At 36.7% G+C, this 20,689-nt stretch overlaps 1 protein-coding gene across 1 annotated transcript in view; it reads right to left on the reverse strand.

Annotated features, from left to right (window-relative positions):
• The window catches only part of ATP6V1A (ATPase H+ transporting V1 subunit A), a 54,541-nt gene that overhangs the window by 13,367 nt on the left and 20,485 nt on the right, over positions 1-20,689 (reverse strand). Inside the window, exons 2-7 of the mRNA XM_065875729.1 lie at positions 15,641-15,735; positions 8,256-8,384; positions 5,757-5,971; positions 5,340-5,477; positions 3,943-4,094; positions 181-343 (exon numbers count right to left, since the gene is read on the reverse strand). Of these exons, the coding sequence (XP_065731801.1) occupies positions 181-343; positions 3,943-4,094; positions 5,340-5,477; positions 5,757-5,971; positions 8,256-8,384; positions 15,641-15,725 (882 nt within the window). The 5' untranslated portion in view covers positions 15,726-15,735. The remainder of the gene's footprint in view (positions 1-180; positions 344-3,942; positions 4,095-5,339; positions 5,478-5,756; positions 5,972-8,255; positions 8,385-15,640; positions 15,736-20,689) is intronic.

Here is a 20,689-nt window from a genome sequence, read left to right on the forward strand (position 1 = left end):
CAAATTCGTCTCCTTGAGTATACAAACTGAATCACAGATATAATTAGAAAAATTCCTTAAAAGATCCTTGACAAATGAGAGCATTGCTCCAGATTCAACACAAAGCTTTATTAATTGCCAATTAAAGTTGATTAGTGGTATTTTCTCTAGATTAGTATTGGAAGCGTTACAAATACAGACCTCTGGGAAGTCCCGGAGGACTTCAGACATCTCATTTCCTCTCTCACCACATCCTACGTAGATGATCACATCACTGTTGGAATACTTGGATAGAGACTGCGATATCACCGTCTTTCCACAGCCAAAAGCCCCAGGGATTGCAGTAGTTCCTCCCTGTACACATCTATACAAATAAAACAAGCACGGATTACTTTACTTGCTAATACATACCAATAAATAAAGTAGGTAAGTGACACAGAAATACAAGTTAAAGAACGAAAGCACTTTATAATACTGTCATCTGTATCTATATATGTACTTACAAAGATAGATATACAGATAGATATATAACAATTGCTCCCCTAGTTTCCACCTATAGTAGTATATGTTGTTTATTATAAATTAATCATTTCTATCATCTTTAATAGCGAAAAGTGAAAGTATATTCCATAAGGTAACTGGGGAAGAGGAATATGAAAATAAATAAAATAGCACTAATGATATTCTGAATGCTTAAATAAATTAGTTTATGAAAGGACAATGTAAGAATTAAAGCTGAAAGAAAAATATAAACACTTTGAAAGTTGTCTTCTGAGGTAAAAAATAAGATCTAAGAAATTCCTATCTTGTCACAGAGGTTAATAAATGAAGACTTTTGTTAAGGTGTTAAGTCAACCCCCTTTTACCCATTCAATAACGATTTATGAGGTACTTCCAAGGTACTACAAACTATGCTTGGAGATGCTGGAGAGACAACAGCGGAGAAAACAGCCATGTTTCTGTATTCAAAGAGCTCACATTCCAGTGGAGTCAACTGGAGAGTCAGCTTGTGATTACAGTACCATTTAGCAACCACTTTCAAACTTTCCCTAAAAAGTGTCAGTGGAGAGTGAAATACCGTTAAGGGCAGAAGGAAGTGAAGAGCAGAGGGAAGTGAATGTCACAGGTGTGTCTGTGTGTGCGGGTGAATGTGTGTGTCAGGCAGGAGTGTCTGGGCAGGAGAAATGAGACATAATGCTAAGGGAAATTCCTTGGTAATAGTGTGTTTTATCATAAAATTCACACAAACACTGCATCGTTAATAATAATAACAGACTTTTCTCATATGAAACTAATACGCATTAAAATGTTTTCTCCTTCAAACCTTTCAGTGACTCTGATACACTAAGAAGGCATGTCCATTCAGCCTATGGCTTTGTATACGTCTTTCAAATCACCTTTAAGCCAGGGTGGGGAGGCGAGGCTGGGTGTGCCCCACTTTAGAAGTTCAAAAATCCAATGTGAAAAGTGCTACCATAGAGACCATCCAAGGTTTGTGGGAGTACACAGGAAGGAGTACAAAGTCTGACACTGGATGGGAGTGGGATTAGGAAATTCTTTCCGAAAGAAGCTAAGACCTGAAAGAAAATAGAAATTAGCCAGATACAGGGAAATAACATTCCACATAGAGGGAATAGAATGCCCAAAGGCCCAGGGGCAAGAGGGAGCATCGCTTGAAGAATTAAAAGTCCTTCGTTAAGCCTGGAAGATGGTGTATAAGGAAGCAGTTGGGCAGACAAGTGGCTGAGACAATACTGGAAGGTAAGCAACAGCCAGATCATGGGTGGCTTTGTAAGGAGTTAAGGAGTGTGTGTTTGTCTTGAGAGCAATAAAGAGCTCTGAAGGGTTTCAAGCAATATTGTGCAGGATCACATATGTGTTTTAGTTGGATCACTATGTAATATGGACAACCACTTGGAAAGAAGGCAAAACTGAAGATGGGAAGTCTGATTAAATGAGTTTATTACAGGAATTAGGGTAAGATCCTTAATTATAGTCATGGAGTAGAGATGACAGATGCAGATAAAAAATATTTAGGGAATAGAATAACAGCATTAGTTCACTAATTAGATGTGGGAGGGTAAAAATGATACTTGAGAGAAGTCATAGATTTTCGATTAGGCATTCACTGGATGTATGATAATGACACTGGTTGAGAGAGGCAGCAAAGTTTCAAGGAAAGGAGTGGTGATTAAGATGATGATTTTAGTTTTAAACATACTGACTTTGAGGCACCTATAAGATATTCAAAAGGAGAGGTATAATCAGAAGTGGATGTATGAGTCTGGAACTCAGAAGAGATCTGGGATGAAGATACAGGTTTAGAAATCATCATATATAGATGAACATTTAAGTCTCGAGAGAGAATGAAGTCATCCACAGAGGGTAAGACGTATAATGAGGAAAGAAAAGGGAAAACCTCTAAGAAATATCAAAATTAAGGGAGAAGGAACCTGCAGCGGAGAATAAGCAATAGCTTCTTGTAGACAGAAGCTAACTGGAAAAGCAAAGAAAGAGGGTGTTTCAAAGAGGAAGAAGTAGAAAGCAATAGCCAATATCCAGTTGTAGGAATTAAGAAAACACTAAAACGTACTTATTGAATTGGGAGTGACTCATGATGTTAGTGAGAGTAGTTTCGGTTGAGGGGTGGCACCACGGGCAGATCAGTACAGTGAATTAGAGTGGGAAAAGTGGAGACAACTAATTTACTTTTTTTAAGAGGTTTGGCTGTGAAGATAGGGAGAAACGTAGTGGAAGGTAGAAAGGGGAAAAGGGTCGAAGGTAGATTTCTTCTCATTAGATGGGAGATAAAGAGAATATCACTTAATGGGAGGTCTTTGAGAAAACATGAGGTGGGATAAACTCCAGAAAAAGGAGAGAGGTAAGGGATGGATGGGAATGTACGTTAACTGATGGAGTTCCAAATCTGATGGCCTGTCATTTCTCTGTGAAGGATCCAGCATGATCACTTGTTGAGAATGAAGGAGAAAGAAGACTGGAGTTGAAGCTCTGAGGCAAGTGGAGAGGTTTGAAATATTCACTGAGGAGAGCAGGAGAATCATAATCAGGGAAATGCTGAACGACTGTGCCACAGTGGTGAGATACCAACTTGCACTTATTTATTTTTCTCAGCAGCTTGTGTGTAGATTTGGGAGAAGGAGATAGCAGGACTGATTCACAGTTGATATTTCGCCAGGTGGGCATGGCAGAAGACAAAGGAACCAAGAAAATTTAATATACTGACAGATGTCAGTAAAAGTGATGAACTATTAAACTTAAACTGGATAGTGAAGGATATGGAAAGAGGAGGTACTGACTAAATAAGAAGAGTCAAAGTACTGAAGATCTTATGAGAGAGGAATAGTGAGAACAATGCACAGAGTAGGTTTAAAGGTAAGAGGCTGAAGAGTAAGTGAGACATACATGGGTTGGTGATCAGAAGTTGAAAGAATTACTACATCACTGCTTCAGTCTTTTCTGTGAATTAAATGATGAAGTTATCTGTTAAAAGTAAAGCAGGGTATGGTAATGCCTAAGATTTAAAGAGAAAGGAGGTTTTTAAGCAGGTGATGAAGAAAATGGCAAAGAGCAGACTACAAAGTAAGAAAGATTGCTGGGTAGCATAGAGAACCCAGTTGATGTTAGAAGTCATCAATTTATAGTGACACCAATCTACTAATTCTAGGATAACTTAAGAAAAATAGTTATATTATTTTGGCACAGATTTCCTTCTGGAAATTTCATTTTTTCAGAAAGTTTTAGAAATAATGCTTTCCTTTTGCAACTGCGAAAAAATAAATTTTCTTCAACAGTTTGATTCTCTAAATGAGCACTGGTAAAATATATTCTCTAGATAAAATGTATTAAAGGATTAGCACATAAAACCTTTATCTATAAAGAACTGAAAAAGTAAGTACATATAATAACTCTGAGGGAAAACCACGGGACACAAATCAAACTTACGGAAAAAGGGCATCAAGGACTCTCTGGCCAGTCAACAGAGGATGATTAGCTGGCAACTTCTCAGTGACAGGCCGAACCTGACGTACAGGCCATACTTGGACCATGCTGAACTTCTCCTTTATACCTTCAAATTCAAGCTCCAACACAACATCCTAGAAAAATACAGCAGGACTTTAAGTACATCATAAACATTTCTTCCTCTAAAATCAAAGTAACGCCAGATTTCTCTTGGGGGGTTAGGGAGGTGGTATGTGGAAGTGGGGAGGGAGATTTATACTTTTTTATTGTAAATCTTTAAATACTGTTCTAGTTTTTTTTAAACCAGGTGCATTATTACTATTTTAATGATTTTTTTAAAAAGCTTAGAAGTTTTGGAGAAAGGAGTATCTCAAGTAATAGGGGGATAGTTAAATAAATTACATGAATATGCATAGGAAAAATTCTTGAAGGGTACAGAAGATACTCCTGGGACTGAGGGAGGGAAGAAATGAAAGCTTTCATAATTTATCTTCCATTCTTTATTTTGCTTACTTTATTATAATGCTCTTACACTGCTTTAATGAAAAATACTAATCTATTAAGAACCCTAACATATTTAATAAAGTTAAATATTTTAAATTATTTACAAAAGCAAAAAGATAATGAGTAATACGCTAACGTTGGTGAACACTGAGATGGTTTTAACTGTTCACAAACAATCTCAAAGTCCATAGATCTATAGAAATCTGTAATCTTGTTGATGCATGAATCTGAACTGTCTACTTCAGGGTTTTCTTTCAAGTATAGGTGAGTCTCTAAGCTAGTGAGTAAGGTTAGCTGACTGCCCAGAATCCCGATTTAATTCTTTTGCTCTGTATATGTTGTAGAGCACAGACTCTTATTATCTTTTATTATATTTTATTGGGAAAAAATTATATGCTATAATGATCTGCTCAATAAAGCTATCTTCATACCCACAAAGATTATCATGCACCTACTGTATTTGGTATGATGTGACTATCAATAACATAAAAGGACTAAGTTTTAAGTGGCTCACCCAGAGTAAGAACTTATATTATCCATTCTACAATTCATTATGTGAATAGAGACTGACAAAAAGATCAAAGTCTATTCTATGCCTAAAGAATCAGAGGTTTAAATAATGTAGCATAAGTTAAGAAGGTAGGAAAATACTACACTAGCTATTTCTCTTCAAAAAGAAATAATATATTTTGCTTTTTGTATTCTCAAGCTCAAGTTTTAAAGAAAACAATCTTAAATAAAAAAATAATTATGGGAGTAACTTAAAACATACACATTAAATATGAATTCTGTAACTATTCAGAGTACTAAAACTGGGCAACTGTCACATATAAGGGGGGCCACTCTTGTGAGATAAAAGTTTATATGATACTTACAGAGGTATCGTAATTTCCAGGTGGAGCAATGTAAGTGACAGTTCCTCTGTTTCGTGGGGGCAACATGATTTTGTGTTTGATGAGTGAGTTCTCATTGACAATTCCATAAATATCTCCACCAGTGATGTGACTACCAACCTAGAGAACAAATGCACTTGTTTAATGTTCAAATAAATGTCAAACCACTTAATGTTTAATAAACGTCAAGCAGACTCACCCTTGCTATTATTTAAATCATTTGCTTCACTTATCAATAGAACACATTTGTTCTATAATCCTTCTAGTGGAGCTAAAAAAAAGATGTAAACTATGCTTCTATGGTCTATTTTTATTTTGACTAAGAGTACAAAATAGTTCAGTAAACACTCTTTTCACATTCTTTCACCAATTTTAGAAATTTAGGTTACAAAGACATACCCGTAGGTTTTTGCAAGGTGTGAAATCCCATTTGACATCTCTGCTAAGAGCAGACACATTTACTCCTCTGGGAATGTAAATACTTTGAGTCTGATTGCTGATATCCGACAAAGGTCTTTGAATACCATCAAAAATGGCTCCCATAATGCCAGGACCAAGCTCTACTGAGAGGGGTTTACCAGTGCGGAGTACAGGATCTCCAACAGACACACCAGCTGGAAATGGCAGTTGAGAAAAACTCACTATGAAAGATTAGAGATACTATAAAAAGGAAATACCACAGTTTAACAGGAAATGATACATAAGGCGCTAAACCTGCGATTCTCAAACTTTTAGTCCACAGCATCCTTAGTGTTTCAGTAACTTTTTCATAGTGACCTACAACAAAAGATATATATGTATATATATATATATATATATAATTCCATCTATTAAATAATTATGTCCAAACATCTTAATATATGTGTATGTCCTAACAACTAAGTGGTACTTTGAAAAATTGAAAGAAAAAAGAACATTTTAATTTCATTATAAAATAATCTCAATTCTTAAAAATGGGATTTATGTGCCTGTTGGGTATTCTACAATTTCCAAACCTTGGAGTCAGATTGAATACTCATCCCACATCATTTTTGTATGACACTTGGTTTTTAGCTTAGCAATTGCCAAAACTCAGCTTCACAAAGATACGATACCATCGACAAGAATACAGTAGAGTCAAATAATAAAAGTGTTTATTATCTCAAGCTACTAGTTCTCATGGTGCCTGACAAAATGTCTAATATCCCCGTGTTTACCGTAAAACCTTAAAATATCCTGGGGCACCCACGTGAGTTTGCTGCAGCTGCCCAGAGTGCCCTGGGGCACAGTTTAGAAACCACAGGCTTAAAAATAGAAGCAAAGCCTCTCCATCATACTTTGTTTCAACTATACTGGTGAGGAGTATCAGTTCCCTAAAAAGGATATTAGGACCTGGACAAAAACTTAAACTCTTAAGACTAAGAAACAACCAAAAAAATCTTTAGACTTAACAATCATTAAGGGATTTATTAATAAATGTTGGTATATTCGTAAGCTGAAATTCTATGCAGACGTAAAAAAGACTAGGCACTTCTACAAATTTTTCAAGAAAGATCTCCAAAATATATTTTCATTTCCAATATTTGATTATGAAACATTTCAAACCTACAGCAAAGCTGAAAGAATTTTACAGTGATCTACCATAAACATTGTACTATATTTATCACATATTTATCCACCTTCCACCATACATATATATATATATATATATATATATATATATATATTTTTTTTTTTTTTTTTGGCGGTACGCGGGCCTCTCACTGCTGTGGTCTCTCCAGACGCACAGGCTCAGCGGCCATGGCTCACAGGCCCAGCCGCTCTGCGGCATGTGGGATCTTCCCGGACCGGGGCACGAACTCATGTCCCCTGCATTAGCAGGCAGACTCTCAATCACTGCGCCACCAGGGAAGCCCCTACATATATTTTTAAGTGAAAAAAACAAGGTGCAGGGGCTTCCCTGGTGGCGCAGTGGTTGAGAGTCCGCCTGCCGATGCAGGGGATACGGGTTCGTGCCCCAGTCTGGGAAGATCCCACATGCCGCAGAGCGGCTGGGCCCGTGAGCCATGGCCGCTGAGCCTGCGCGTCCGGAGCCTGTGCTCCGCAATGGGAGAGGCCACAACAGTGAGAGGCCCGCGTACCGCAAAAACAAACAAACAAACAAACAAACAAACAAAAACAAGGTGCAGAACAGTGCATATAATATGCTATCTTTTGGGGAAAAAAGGAAATAAAAATAAAAATATATATTTATATTGGTTCATATAACAAACTAGAAGGATACAGAATAAATGAAACTAACAAAATGGGCTGCATGAATGCATGTCTGTTTTGAAAATTGGCCAAATACAGGATAACAAAGGCAGAGCGGGTTCTCACTATACACATGGTCATTTGTTTATTTTAACTCTTCAAGCCATGTAGAAGACTAAATAAAAGATAAACCTAACAATAGAAAAAAATCCTTTTGATTAGTGATGATTTCATAGCTATGAAGACTCTTAATTTTATTAAAAATTTCAAATTAAAAATTTTAATTTTATTAAAAAATTTCAGATTTTGTTTAGAATTAGCACTCCAATACTGACAGAGAGAACAGGTACCATAAGCATATATTTTAGTATGGCAAAAAAGCTGTACCAAATAAAACTTAATTAAGTAGCCAAAGAAGTAATGCTGATCTTGAGAATAAGAGCAATGAAATATTAAGAGCAATGAAAGGTCAGGAGATAATACTAATTTCTTAAAATAAGAGCACTAATTCTTAGTACCTTTCTTCAATAAACTCCTATATATCAGGTTTCTTCAAAACACCAATATTCCACGTTTCTGATACCATTGGTGCTGCTTATACCTTTGCCATAAATCTTTCAAATCTGATTTATAGAAAATGGCTAGAAATTGAACCAAAAAGGATACAGGTTTCTTCATACACCTGGATAGTGGCCATGTCACCCTCCAATCGGATAATCTCTCCAACCAACTCACTGTGGCCTACTCGCACCAGTTCATACATGGCTGCACCTGCCATGTCACAAGCTGTAACCACTGAAAAGAACAAATGAGTATTAAGATAATTAAAACATCCAATAAATCCTATAATACACTTCTCTCATATATTCACAGGAAAAATAAAATACCTACTATGGAACATACTATCTCATAAAAAGACAGTTTTAAAAAATTATACTTGATTTAAAATACTGTGTTAGCCGCAGAAATACAAAGCATCCTAAGAGACTACTACAAGCAACTCTATGCCAATAAAATGGACAACCTGGAAGAAATGTTAGAAAGGTATAACCTTCCATGACTGAACCAGGAAGAAACAGAAAATATGAACAGACCAATCACAAGTAATGAAATTGAAACTGTGATTAAAAATCTTCCAACAAACAAAAGTCCAGGACAGATGGCTTTGCAGGTGAATGCTACCAAACATTTAGAGAAGAGCTAACACCCATCCTTTTCAAACTCTTTCAAAAAAGTGCAGAGGAAAGAATACTCCCAAACTCATTCTATGAGGCCACCATCACCCCAAAACCAAAACCAGACAAAGGTACTATAAAAAAAGAAAATCACAGGCCAATATCACTGATGAATATAGATGCAAAAATCCTCAACAAAATACTAGCAAACAGAATCCAACAACACATTAAAAGGATTACACCATGATCAAGTGGGATTTATCCCAGGGATGCAAGGATTCTTCAATATATGCAAATCAATCAAGGTGATACACCATAGTAACAAACTGAAGAATAAAAACCATATGATCATCTCAATAGATGCAGAAAAAGCTTCTGACAAAATTCAACACCTAGTCATGATAAAAACTCTCCAGAAAGTGGGCATAGAGGGAACCTACCTCAACATAATAAAGACCATATACGACAAACTGACAGGAAACATCATTCTCAATGGTGAAAAACTGAAAGCATTTCCTCTAAGATCAGGAACAAGACAAGGATAACCACTCTCACCACCATTATTCAACAGAGTTTTGGAATTCCTAGCCACAGCAATCAGAGAAGAAAAAGAAATAAAAGGAATACAAATTGGAAAAGAAGAAGTAAAACTGTCACTGTTTGCAGGTGACATGATCCTATACATAGTGAATCCTAAACATGCCACCAGCAAACTATTAGAGCTAATCAATGAATCTGGTAAAGTTGCAGCATACAAAATTAATGCACAGAAATCTCTTGCATTCCTATACACTAACAATGAAAGATCAGAAAGAGAAATTAAGGAAACAATCCCATTTACCACTGCAACAAAAAGACTAAAATACCTAGGAATAAACCTACCTAAGGAGGCAAAAGACTTGTATGCAGAAAACTATAAGACACTGATGAAAGAAATCAAACATGACACAAACAGATGGAGAGATATACCATGTTCTTGGATTGGAAAAATCAATTGTGTGAAAATGTCTATACTACCCAAAGCAATCTACAGATTCAATGCACTCCCTATCAAATTACCAGTGGCATTTTTTACAGAACTAGAACAAAAAATCTTAAACTTGGTATGGAGACCCCCAATAGCCAAAGCAGTCTTGAGGGAAAAAAACGGAGCTGGAGGAATAAGACTCCCTGACATCAGACTATACTACAAAGCTACAGTAATCAAGACAATATGGTACTGGCACAAAAACAGAAATATAGATCAATGGAACAGGATAGAAAGCCCAGAGATAAACCCATGCACCTATGTTCAACTAATCTATGACAAAGGAGGCAAGGATATACAATGGAGAAAAGACAGTCTCTTCAATAAGTGATGCTGGGAAAACTGGACAGCTACACGTAAAAGAATAAAATTAGAACACTCCCTAACACCATAGACAAAAATAAACTCAAAGTGGATTAAAGACCTAAATGTAAGACCAGACACTATAAAACTCTTGGAGGAAAACACAGGAAGACCATCCTTTGACATAAATCACAGCAGGATCTTTTTTGATCTACCTCCTAGAGTAATGGAAAGAAAAAAAAATAAACAAATGGGACCTAATGAAACTTAAAAGCTTTTGCAAGCAAAGGAAACCATAAACAAGACGAAAAGACCACCCTCAGAATGGGAGAAAATATTTGCAAACGAATCAACGGACAAAGGATTAATCTCCAAGATATATGAACAGCTTATGCAGCTCAATATTAAAAAAACAAACAACCCAATCAAAAAGTGGGCAGAAGACCTAAATAGACATTTCTCCAAAGAAGACATACAGATGGCCAAGAAGCACATGGAAAGCTGCTCAACATCAGTAATTATCAGAGAAATTCAAATGAAAACTACAATGAGGTATCACCTCACACCAGTTAGAATGGGCATCATCAGAAAATCTACAAACAACAAATGCCGGACAGGGTGTGGAGAAAAGGGAACCCTCTTGCACTGTTGGTGGGAATGTAAATTGATACAGCCGCTATGCAGAACAGTATGGAGGTTCTTTAAAAAACTAAAAATAGAATTACCATGACCCTGCAATCCCACTACTGGGCAAATACCCAGAGAAAACCATAATTCAAAAGGACACATGGCCCCCAATGTTCATTGTAGCACTATTTACAATAGCCAGGTCATGGAAGCAACCTAAATGCCCATAGACAGATGAGTGGATAAAGAAGATATGGTACATATATACAATGGAATATTACTCAGCCATAAAAAGGAATAAAATTGGGTCATTTGTAGAGACGTGGAAGGATCTAGAGGCTGTCATACAGAGTGAAGTAAGTCAGAAAGAGAAAAACAAATATCATATATTAACGCATTTATGTGGAACCTAGAAAAATGGTACAGATGAACCTGTTTGCAGGGCAGAAATAGAGACACAGATGTAGAGGACAAATGTATGGACACCAAGGGGCTAAAGTGGGGGGTGTGGGGTGGTGGTGGGATGAATTGGGAGATTGGGATTGACATGTATACACTGATGTGTATAAAATGGATGACTAATAAGAACCTGCTGTATAAAAAAATAAATAAAATAACATGCAAAAATTCAAAGAAGTATATAAAAAAATAAAATACTGTGTTAGTTTCAGGTGTACAGCAAATGATTCAGTTATATACTTTTTTTTCAGATTACTCTCCATTTATAGATTATTACAATATATGGAATATAATTCCCTGTGCTATACAGTAAATCCTTGTTGCTTATCTATTTCATGCACAATAGTTTGGATCTGTTAATCCCATACTCCTAATTTGTCCTCTCCTGCTTCCCTCTCCCTTTTGGTAACCATAAATTTGTTTTCTATGTCTGTGAGTCTGTTTCATATACAGATTTATTTGTATTATTTTTTAGATTCCACATCTTAGTGATATCATACAATATTTGTCTTTGACTTACTTCACTAAGTATAATATTCTCTAGGTTCATCCATGTTGCTGCAAATGGCAATATTTCATTCTTTTTATGGCTGAGTAATATTCCATTGTATATATATACCATATCTTCTTAAGCCAATCATCTGTTGATGGGTACTTAGTTTGCTTCTATGTCTTGCCTACTGTAAATAGTGATGCTATGAACATTGGGGTAGATGCATCTTTCGAATTAAGAGTTTTCCTCTTTGCTGGACATATACCCAGAAGTAGGACTGCTGAATCATATGGTAGCTCTATTTTCAGTTTTCTAAGGAACATCCATATTGCTTTCCATAGTAGCTACACCAATTTACATCCCCACCAACAGTGTAGGAGGGTTTGCTTTTCTCCACATCCTCTTCAGCATTTATTATTTGCAGACTTTTTTGATGACAGCCATTCTAACTGCTTTGAGAAGATACCTCACTGTCATTTTGATCTTCATTTCTCTAATAATTAGTGATGTTGAACATCTCTTTATATGCCTGTCGGTCAGCTGTGTGCCTTCTTTGGTAAAATGTCTATTTAGGTCTTCTGCCCTTTTTTTTTTTTTTTTTTTTTTTTTGCGGTACGTGGGCCTCTCACCGCCGTGGCCTCTCCCACTGCAGAGCACAGGCTCCAGAAGCGCAGGCCCAGCGGCCGTGGCTCACGGGCCCAGCCGCTCCGCGGCACGTGGCATCTTTCCGGACCGGGGCACGAACCCGCGTCCCCTGCATCGGCAGGCGGACTCCCAACCACTGCGCCACCAGGGAAGCCCTCTGCCCATTTTTTGATTGAGTTGTTTGGTTTTTCGATATTGAGTTGCATGAGCTGTTTGTATATTTTGGATATTAACCCTTTGTCAGTCACATCATCTGCAAATATTTTCTTCCATTCCATATGTTGTCTTTTCGTTTGTTGATCAAAAGACACATTTTTAGGGACTTCCCTGGTGGCGCAGTGTTTAAGAACCCGCCTGCCAATGCAGGGGACACAGGTGAGATCCCTGGTCTGGGAAGATCCCACATGCCATGGAGCAACTAAGCCTGTACGCCACAACTACTGAGCCTGCACTCTAGAGCCCATGTGCTGCAACTACTGAGCCCACGTGCTGCAGCTACTGAAGCCTGTGCGCCTAGAGCCCGTGCTCTGCACCAGGAGAAGCCACTGCAATGAGAAGTCTGTGCACCACAACAAAGAGTAGCCCCTGCTCGCTGCAACTAGAGGAAGCCCGCACGCAGCAATGAAGACCCAACGCAGCCAAAAAAAAAAAAGAGAGACATTTTTAGCATATGACATAGTTGGGGTAAACAATAAAATTTGTTAGGCTAAAGATTACTTATTTACATAATATACATGAAAACTATATTCATTTTGAAGTTCTATATGACAAACTCTTACCTAGTAGCATTGAGGCAAGTTTTGATCAACCTAGGTTGCTATAATATATGGAATGATGGGTTTTGGAAAAATAGTAATAAAAAAAACCTTTAAAACTAAAATGAGAACAAGAGCTTTAGCTAGTTGCATGATAGAATGCCACACAATTATCAGTTTGCTGTGTTGTCACCATCGCTTTGAGAAATATTATATAAAACAACATCTTTACTTTCTAACATTTTATACCAGTGGTTCTTAAAACTCTTCTGGAACAAAGACTCTTGATAAACTAATGACAGATCTATACAGAAAACCTCCCATTTGCATCAAAAATTTGTTTCATATCCCATAGGATGTTTATTTCATATCCCATAGGACATTTATAATCAGTCACCACCACTGGGTGAAATCCTAATTAAAAATCCCTATTTCTTATAAATACTGAACTAGAATTTACACTTATTATTTTGGTTTATTTATTTGTTTGTTTATTTATGGCTGAGTTGGGTCTTCATTGCTGTGCGCGGGCTTTCTCTAGTTGCGGTGAGCAGGGGCTACTCTTCGTTGCGGTGCACAGGCTTCTCATGGCGGTGGCCTGTCCTTGTTGCAGAGCACAGGCTCTAGGGCATGCAGGCTTCAGTAGTTGTGGCACACGGGCTCAGCAGTTGTAGCTCGTGGGCTCTGGGGCGCAGGCTCAGTAGTTGTGGTGCATGGGCTTAGTTGCTCCACGGCATGTGGGATCTTCCAGGACCAGGGATGGAACCTGTGTCCCCTGCATTGGCAGGCGCATTTTTAACCATTGCACCACCAGAGAAGTCCTGATCATGTTGTCTAGTAAGCAAAAATTACTTTTCTGGAAGGAGGGGAATGTTGTACATTTTCAGATATGTAGAAATAAGTCTTTTTTTTAAAATTAAGGAATCCACTTCTATGACTGTCATGAAGCCCAGGCTGAGTTAACAGCGACAAGTTATGGAAGTAACAACATCCCACTCTGGACTTTCTGGTTATAACCACTGTCTTCTCTCTCTAACCTCAACCTCTCGATATCTACCTGTCTTTGTCTCTCTACCAGACTCATGAGGCCTCAATCCCTGCCCTCCTATTCCCTGGAAGATGCCAAAGCCAGCTATGTAAGAGGCCTTTTCAGGAGAAGACGACTTCTGTCTTCCCAGAAGACAAAGCCTCTACTGTGCTTTATGAGGCGGATAGCAACCCCAAACCACAGATAGGTTGGGACCTGCGCAGGCCTCAATGGAATAAGTCTATTTTAATATTTAGCCTTCTGATACAATTAATTAGATCTATGAATTAGGTAATATTCGAGTGAAAACTATTAAGGTGTTAATATTTATTTAACATTGAACAATGGAAATTTATTAATTTTTTAAATACTTACCTCTGAACCTATATATAAGAATAGTTAAGATGCACCAAAATACCAGAGATCACTAACATTTGAAATCATATTTCATAAACAAAAGTATGCCATTTTTCTACTACCTCATTAAGTACTTAAGAATTATAAATAGGTTCTAAGAGCAGTTAACTACAAGTTTCAGAAAAATATTTTTACCTAAACTCTTTTGATAGTGTTCTTTTACCTTTTCCCTAAGAGTTCTTGTGTATAGCCTGTCTTTCCTGAAGACCTTACGATCCTCAAGGGGAAAAATTGTTTCTCTGAATGGCAAAAGAGATTGAAAACAGTGAAATATATTATCTGCTAATAAGTTGAAGCTCAAACACCAATTTCTAAGTGGTAGAAGCTTCTTAGGGAGGAATAGGCACAGTGACTGACAGTGTTTTCTTTGCATTAACACCAAAAAGTGTCATCACCTCTTCTGTGATTAGAACAAGAAAAAGACTACAACATGACTTTGTAAAAAGATATAAGGAAAAATGAATTTCCATGGCACTAAAGATACAAATCAATGAGCAGCTTTACCTATGGAAACTATGAACCACATTTTGCAATAGAAGTGTGGAATAATAAAATGAATACTAGAACAAAATTTATTATTTAAAATGCAGTACCCCAAGTGTGGGCAGAACAAACATAAACTGCTTTCCATTCTCATCATCATGTCATAAGACTATTTTCCTATAGGTAGCTAGTTATGTGATATCTGAATAACCATTCAGAAGGATTTATACATGCAAAGAGCCAAGGTTGATATTTCTGAGAAATGCTCTGAAAGCAATTATTAAAATTCAAATCCAATTAACAGACATCTAGGTATCACATACTAAAACCTATAAACTTTATAGTTTTTTAACCTCACGCTTAATAAAAAAAATTAAGACATATAACACCAACTATACATTTATATAATAAACAGGATATCACAAATTAGTACCTCAATAATTATCAAATTTAGATAATAAATGTTACAGTAGCCCTTATGATGGAGGTATTACCTCAGTCTTATAGCAGCTATGACATCTTTTAAAGACAGAATTTATGTAGGTGAACAGAAACTTGTGTATTTCTGCCTAAAACATCTTGAAAAGACATTAATTGATGTTAGGAATTTTTACTATTGAGATTATTATGTATTACTTACCAGGTCCTGAGACCCCATGCACATAACCAAACGTGCTTTCTTTATCTTCATCACGTATTTTGGGTAGCTTGGAGAAATCCATCATGTTAACTTACCTATGGTAAAAAAAAAAAAAAAAAAAAAGAATTAAGTTATAATTACAAACTTTAAAGCAAAAGAACCAATATAGGTAGTGAACTTTGGTGTATTCTTGAGTTATTACCACTTCTTCAAAGTAAAATATAAAATTCTTAAGATTTGGTTAAAAGTACCTCATTCTTGGATAGTCTACAGTTATTAAAACTCAGAATTATATATCCGTATGCAAGACATTCAATAGAAAATACCCCATGGAATGTAACAGACTGTGAATTCTTTCCAACCTCTTATCTAGCCTGACAACATCTTGCCCTCCCATTATTTCTCTGACTGCCTCTCTAACTACTCTTCCCCTTAATCAGGCTGCATAAACACTGAACTCTTTGCCATTACTCAAAGCACATACACATTCTGCCTCAGGGTCTTTGTATATGTTGTTCCCCCTGTCTGGAGTACTCTTCTGCCAGATGTCAGCTTCTATATACCTCCTTCAGGTCTTTCCTCAAATGTCCCCTTCTCTGAGAGGCTTCTCTGCCTATCTGCCCATCTATTTAAAATACCTCCCCTCCTTCTCTGCTTTATTTTTTTATCATCTAACAAGTTATATCTTACATTTAATAAATGTTTAAATGTAAAATCTACCTTTAAAATATTTCTGAGATAATTTTTCCCTTTTTTCTTTTTTTTAGCAGAACACAGAATAGTGTAAGAAATTTAGTTCAACTTCTTTACTTTAGAGATGTGCAATCTGAAAAACCCAAACAATGAACTATTCAAGTCCAAATAGAAAACTGGTTACAGATCCCAAAGTAGAAAGTTTCTATGTAACTGCTAGTCTAACTTATTACTGACAATTTAATAAAGAAGATAAAATGTATGTACATTTAAAAAGCTAAATAATGTCTCCAAACAACCATAAAGTAAAGGTCACAGATCAATATGTAATAAAGTATCAAATAATACACACTTATTTACTAAAAGTTCAAAGATTAGAATGTTTGGGGAAAACATCTTGAAGGTCAGGTATAATTAGCATAGGAAAAGGAAGAGAGTAAAAGGCATTTCAGGTGGGGAAGTAACGAGAACAAAAGAAGGGAAATAAAAATCTCAGGAACAGTTAACAGCCTGACTGGAATAAAAGGTTTATGTTATGGCAACGGTGAGAAATAAGGATAAGGGAGACTAATTTGTGGGTCTTGAAATGAATGCCTACTGGACTTTATCCTACAAACAATAGGAAATAACCGAAGATTGAGGGAGAACTGTTATGAGAATAATGATGTTTAACCAATCTAACGTTAAGTAGGGGAAGGGATGCAGGCATGAAGAGAAGTTGAAAAGCTCCGGAAATAGTTATGGGGTGAGTGTCAGTATGTTACCAGAGTTGTCACCAGACCCTTGCTCAAAACCCACCAACCTCTCCTTGGAATAGGAACTAACATATATCTTTAATCACAGGGTCTGGACACAAAGAAAGGAAGCTATAGGAAGAGAAAAACAAAAACCGGACAGAACCAGCTGAAACCAAGATGGCGATAAATCTTAACTCCAAGAGACCCCGAGTCTCTTTCTACACTGATTTTACTACATTAGTGTACTAAATGACACACCTACTGGCAGCCGTGACTGGAAGTCACTGACCAAAAAAGGACAGAAAAGTGGTGGCATCCCATTTCCAGGAAAGCCTGCCTCTTTCCCAGAAAACTAATGCATATGCATCCCCATCATTAGTCTCACTCCTTCCCCCCATTGTCTTTATTCCTTAAAAGCAAATCCGTCTTGCCATTAAGGCGAGAGCTTGATTTGTGAACTAAGTTCCCACTTATCCATTCTCTGGCCACTGAATAAAGCTTCTGTTGCTTCAATTTCTGCTTTGGTTTCATTTTTTGGCTGCTGGAACCCGAATGGAAAAAAACCTTCTCTGTGGAGGCAGAGGGCCTCAGTGGGCTAGGGCCCGAGCAAGGGTTCATACAACTTAACTGGTAACAAATGGACTCAATTTATTAAATGTTTACTGAGCTCCTACCAAGGAAAAGGTACTGTGTTAAACTTAGGGAATAAAGACTATGAATAAAAGGAGATTTCACTGGTTTTAAACAACTGTACCATAAGACAAAATTACTTAAGTGTTCAAAATGACAACACATTGGGAGAAAAGGAGAAATTGATTCAGATGTGGGAAAAGTGTAAAGCAATGGGGATGAGTTAGGGGAACAGGTAAGAACTGGAAAGTAAGTTTCAAGGCTGAGTTGAGTCCAAACAGAAAGAATACAGAAAGAGAGGAAAATCAAACCCTGAGGCTTAGGTATTAATTCAGGCAGGGTACAGTGGTGTTTTTCAGTCTTTCTGGAGTCATTGAAGGATGGCTGCAGAACCCTACACTCCTTGGAATACAATTTGTAATCCATTAACCAAGGTATCAAAGAATTCGGGAACGGTGTGTAACAATAAAGTCATTAACAGTGGAATTCTGGTTTGATACACTTAGTGCCTTCAGAAACAGGATGGTGTACAGGGATAACAGGGAAGAATTAAAGAGTGATTAAAGAAACAAGCAAGAGTAAAAACAATTAAAGATCAAAACCATATGGCGATTCACTTTGTTATACAGCAGAAACTAACACAACATTGTAAAGCAATTATACTCCAATAAAGATGTTAAAAAACCCAAAAATCAACCACATGGCGATATGGGAGACCTTCCAAATGAGAAGAATATGATCAAAGGGGCAAGAAAAGTACCAACACCTTAAAGATGGTATCAGTGATAAGGTAGAGACTATCATCACTTTGGTCATTTATTGATAAAGATGAAGTTAGTGTATAAGTCCTTAGAAATCATGGAAAAATAATAATAAATCTGATATTACAGTCACAAATGTCAATGTAAAGGAGACAAGGATTTTGGTGTCAGTAGGAAAACTGGAGGAAGGGCAGTTGAGGGAGGAAGTAAAGAAAAGGGGAAACTGGTTTATTAGGATTTTTCCAGCCTCCTAAAGATGCAGAAGGGAACTGTTGAGGAAGTAGGAATGGGACTGCAAAAGACTAGAATATAAAAAGATGAAAGTTTTTCTAGAAACGACTTAGATAACAGGGGAAAAAACAAAGTTTAAAGATAAGCATTTATTTGGGAAATGGGCTGGGCAAAGTCTTCAAAGAATTACTAAACAAGCAAAGGAGGTCAAATTTTAATCTCCAGAAAATCAAAGATTTTCAAAGTCAGAAGAGAACTTTATAATAATACAGTCTAACTTCTTCCCTAAATATGGGTATTTCCTATGATACATGATCATCTGCCTATTAAAGTGGAAATATCATGAAATATTGGGTCAGCAGGCTTAGGAAATATCCTGATTCTACCAGTGACACACTGCAGGAGATCTTGGACAAATGAAAATCTCTTAATATCTTCATTTGAAAAACACAAGTACCACCTACCCTGGGGCTATGATTAAATTACAGTTTGTCAAAATGTTCCTTGTGAGATGTAAAATGCTCACAAAAAATTCATCTGTAATACCTACCATTTAAACAGGGCTTCAGTTTTGAAAAAGCCATTCTATTTTCAGAAATCGCCTCTTAGAGAGTTGTCTTGTATCCAACCTAAATCTACTTCCCCAACTTCTACCCTCTGGCCGTTTCTTCCAACTACTGCAGCCACACACAGTGTCTTCCCTCCCGGAGGAATTCTCTTTGGTGTCAACTGTCCCTCAAAGGATAGACTTTTTCAGATCTTTCTCCCCTGAGGCTACCCTCTTCCGGAAGTATTTCAGATATCAATGTTTCTTTTAAAACAGAGCAAACAAAATTAAAAACTGTATTCTAAATGTCATATGAGTAAGTTCTGAAGAGTACCACTTTCATCTGTTCTGGCTGCTTTCTTTTTATTGAGAAACAGAGACCAAGGCTTTGAGTCAGACAAACGAAGTCTGAAATTATAAATTGTGCCCTTGAGCAAATCAAATTCTTTCAACCTTTTGAGACTCATTTCATCTGTAAAATCTACTGGGATTGTTGTGAAGCACCTAACAGTAAGCCTAACAGAAAAGTATTACTGATGACTACTAACTTTATTCTGTTAGTACAAGCTAATATTGCCTATATTTCTAAAAAGAACCTAACATATTCTTATCTTCTTGTTATATGAACCAAATCTAGTCAAGTGGCTAGTTTTTTTCTTAGCTATTATGTGTATTTTACCATAACTTTATTTTCTAAAACTAAGTAGATTTTATTTTAAGCATCAGTGATATGCCAGGTGCTGTATCATAGACTGAAAATACAGTGGAGTAAGAACAGTTACAATAGGGTAACAAATGTGCTCTCATAGAGCAGTGCAGAGTGATTTAGAAGAGGCATCTAACCTTGACTTGGGCAGGACAAGAGTGACTTAGAGGAGGCTAAGCTGAAACTTGAAAGATGAGGAGGCATTAGAGTATACAGTAGAACTTTCTTACAGATGCTTTAAATCTCCTAAGGTTCATGAAGGTGTTCTAGAATGTTCATGAGGCAATAATAGTATCTGTTCTGATTTTTAAAAACAGGTGTTTACATATTTTCCCTTTTAAACAACAACAAGAGCCTCCAAATGTATGAGCAATAATTAGTGGAAATCAAATGAGTTTGTTCATGATTCAGCTGCCTTGTGAATTTATCACAAGGATAATCCTAGCCACCATAGGAAACTGATGATTCTACAGTTTTAAACTTTATTTTTAGGCATATATTGTTTAATTTATGCCAAAGGCAGCAGGCATTAGGAACAGTGATATCAAACTAATAAGTGAACCAAGAGCCTAAGTGATAATTCTATAAATTCACTTAAATATGCTTTTCACCAGATCCACAAATTTCCATTCATCTGATTAATATTCTTAAAACAAATCAAGATGATTCTACTTTTTAAAAAGTCAGTGTTTACAACAGCCAAGATATGGAAGCAACCTAAATGCCCATCAATAGATGAATAGG

This window comes from Phocoena phocoena, chromosome 4 (assembly GCF_963924675.1).
Source record: "Phocoena phocoena chromosome 4, mPhoPho1.1, whole genome shotgun sequence".
NCBI lineage: Eukaryota > Metazoa > Chordata > Mammalia > Artiodactyla > Phocoenidae > Phocoena > Phocoena phocoena.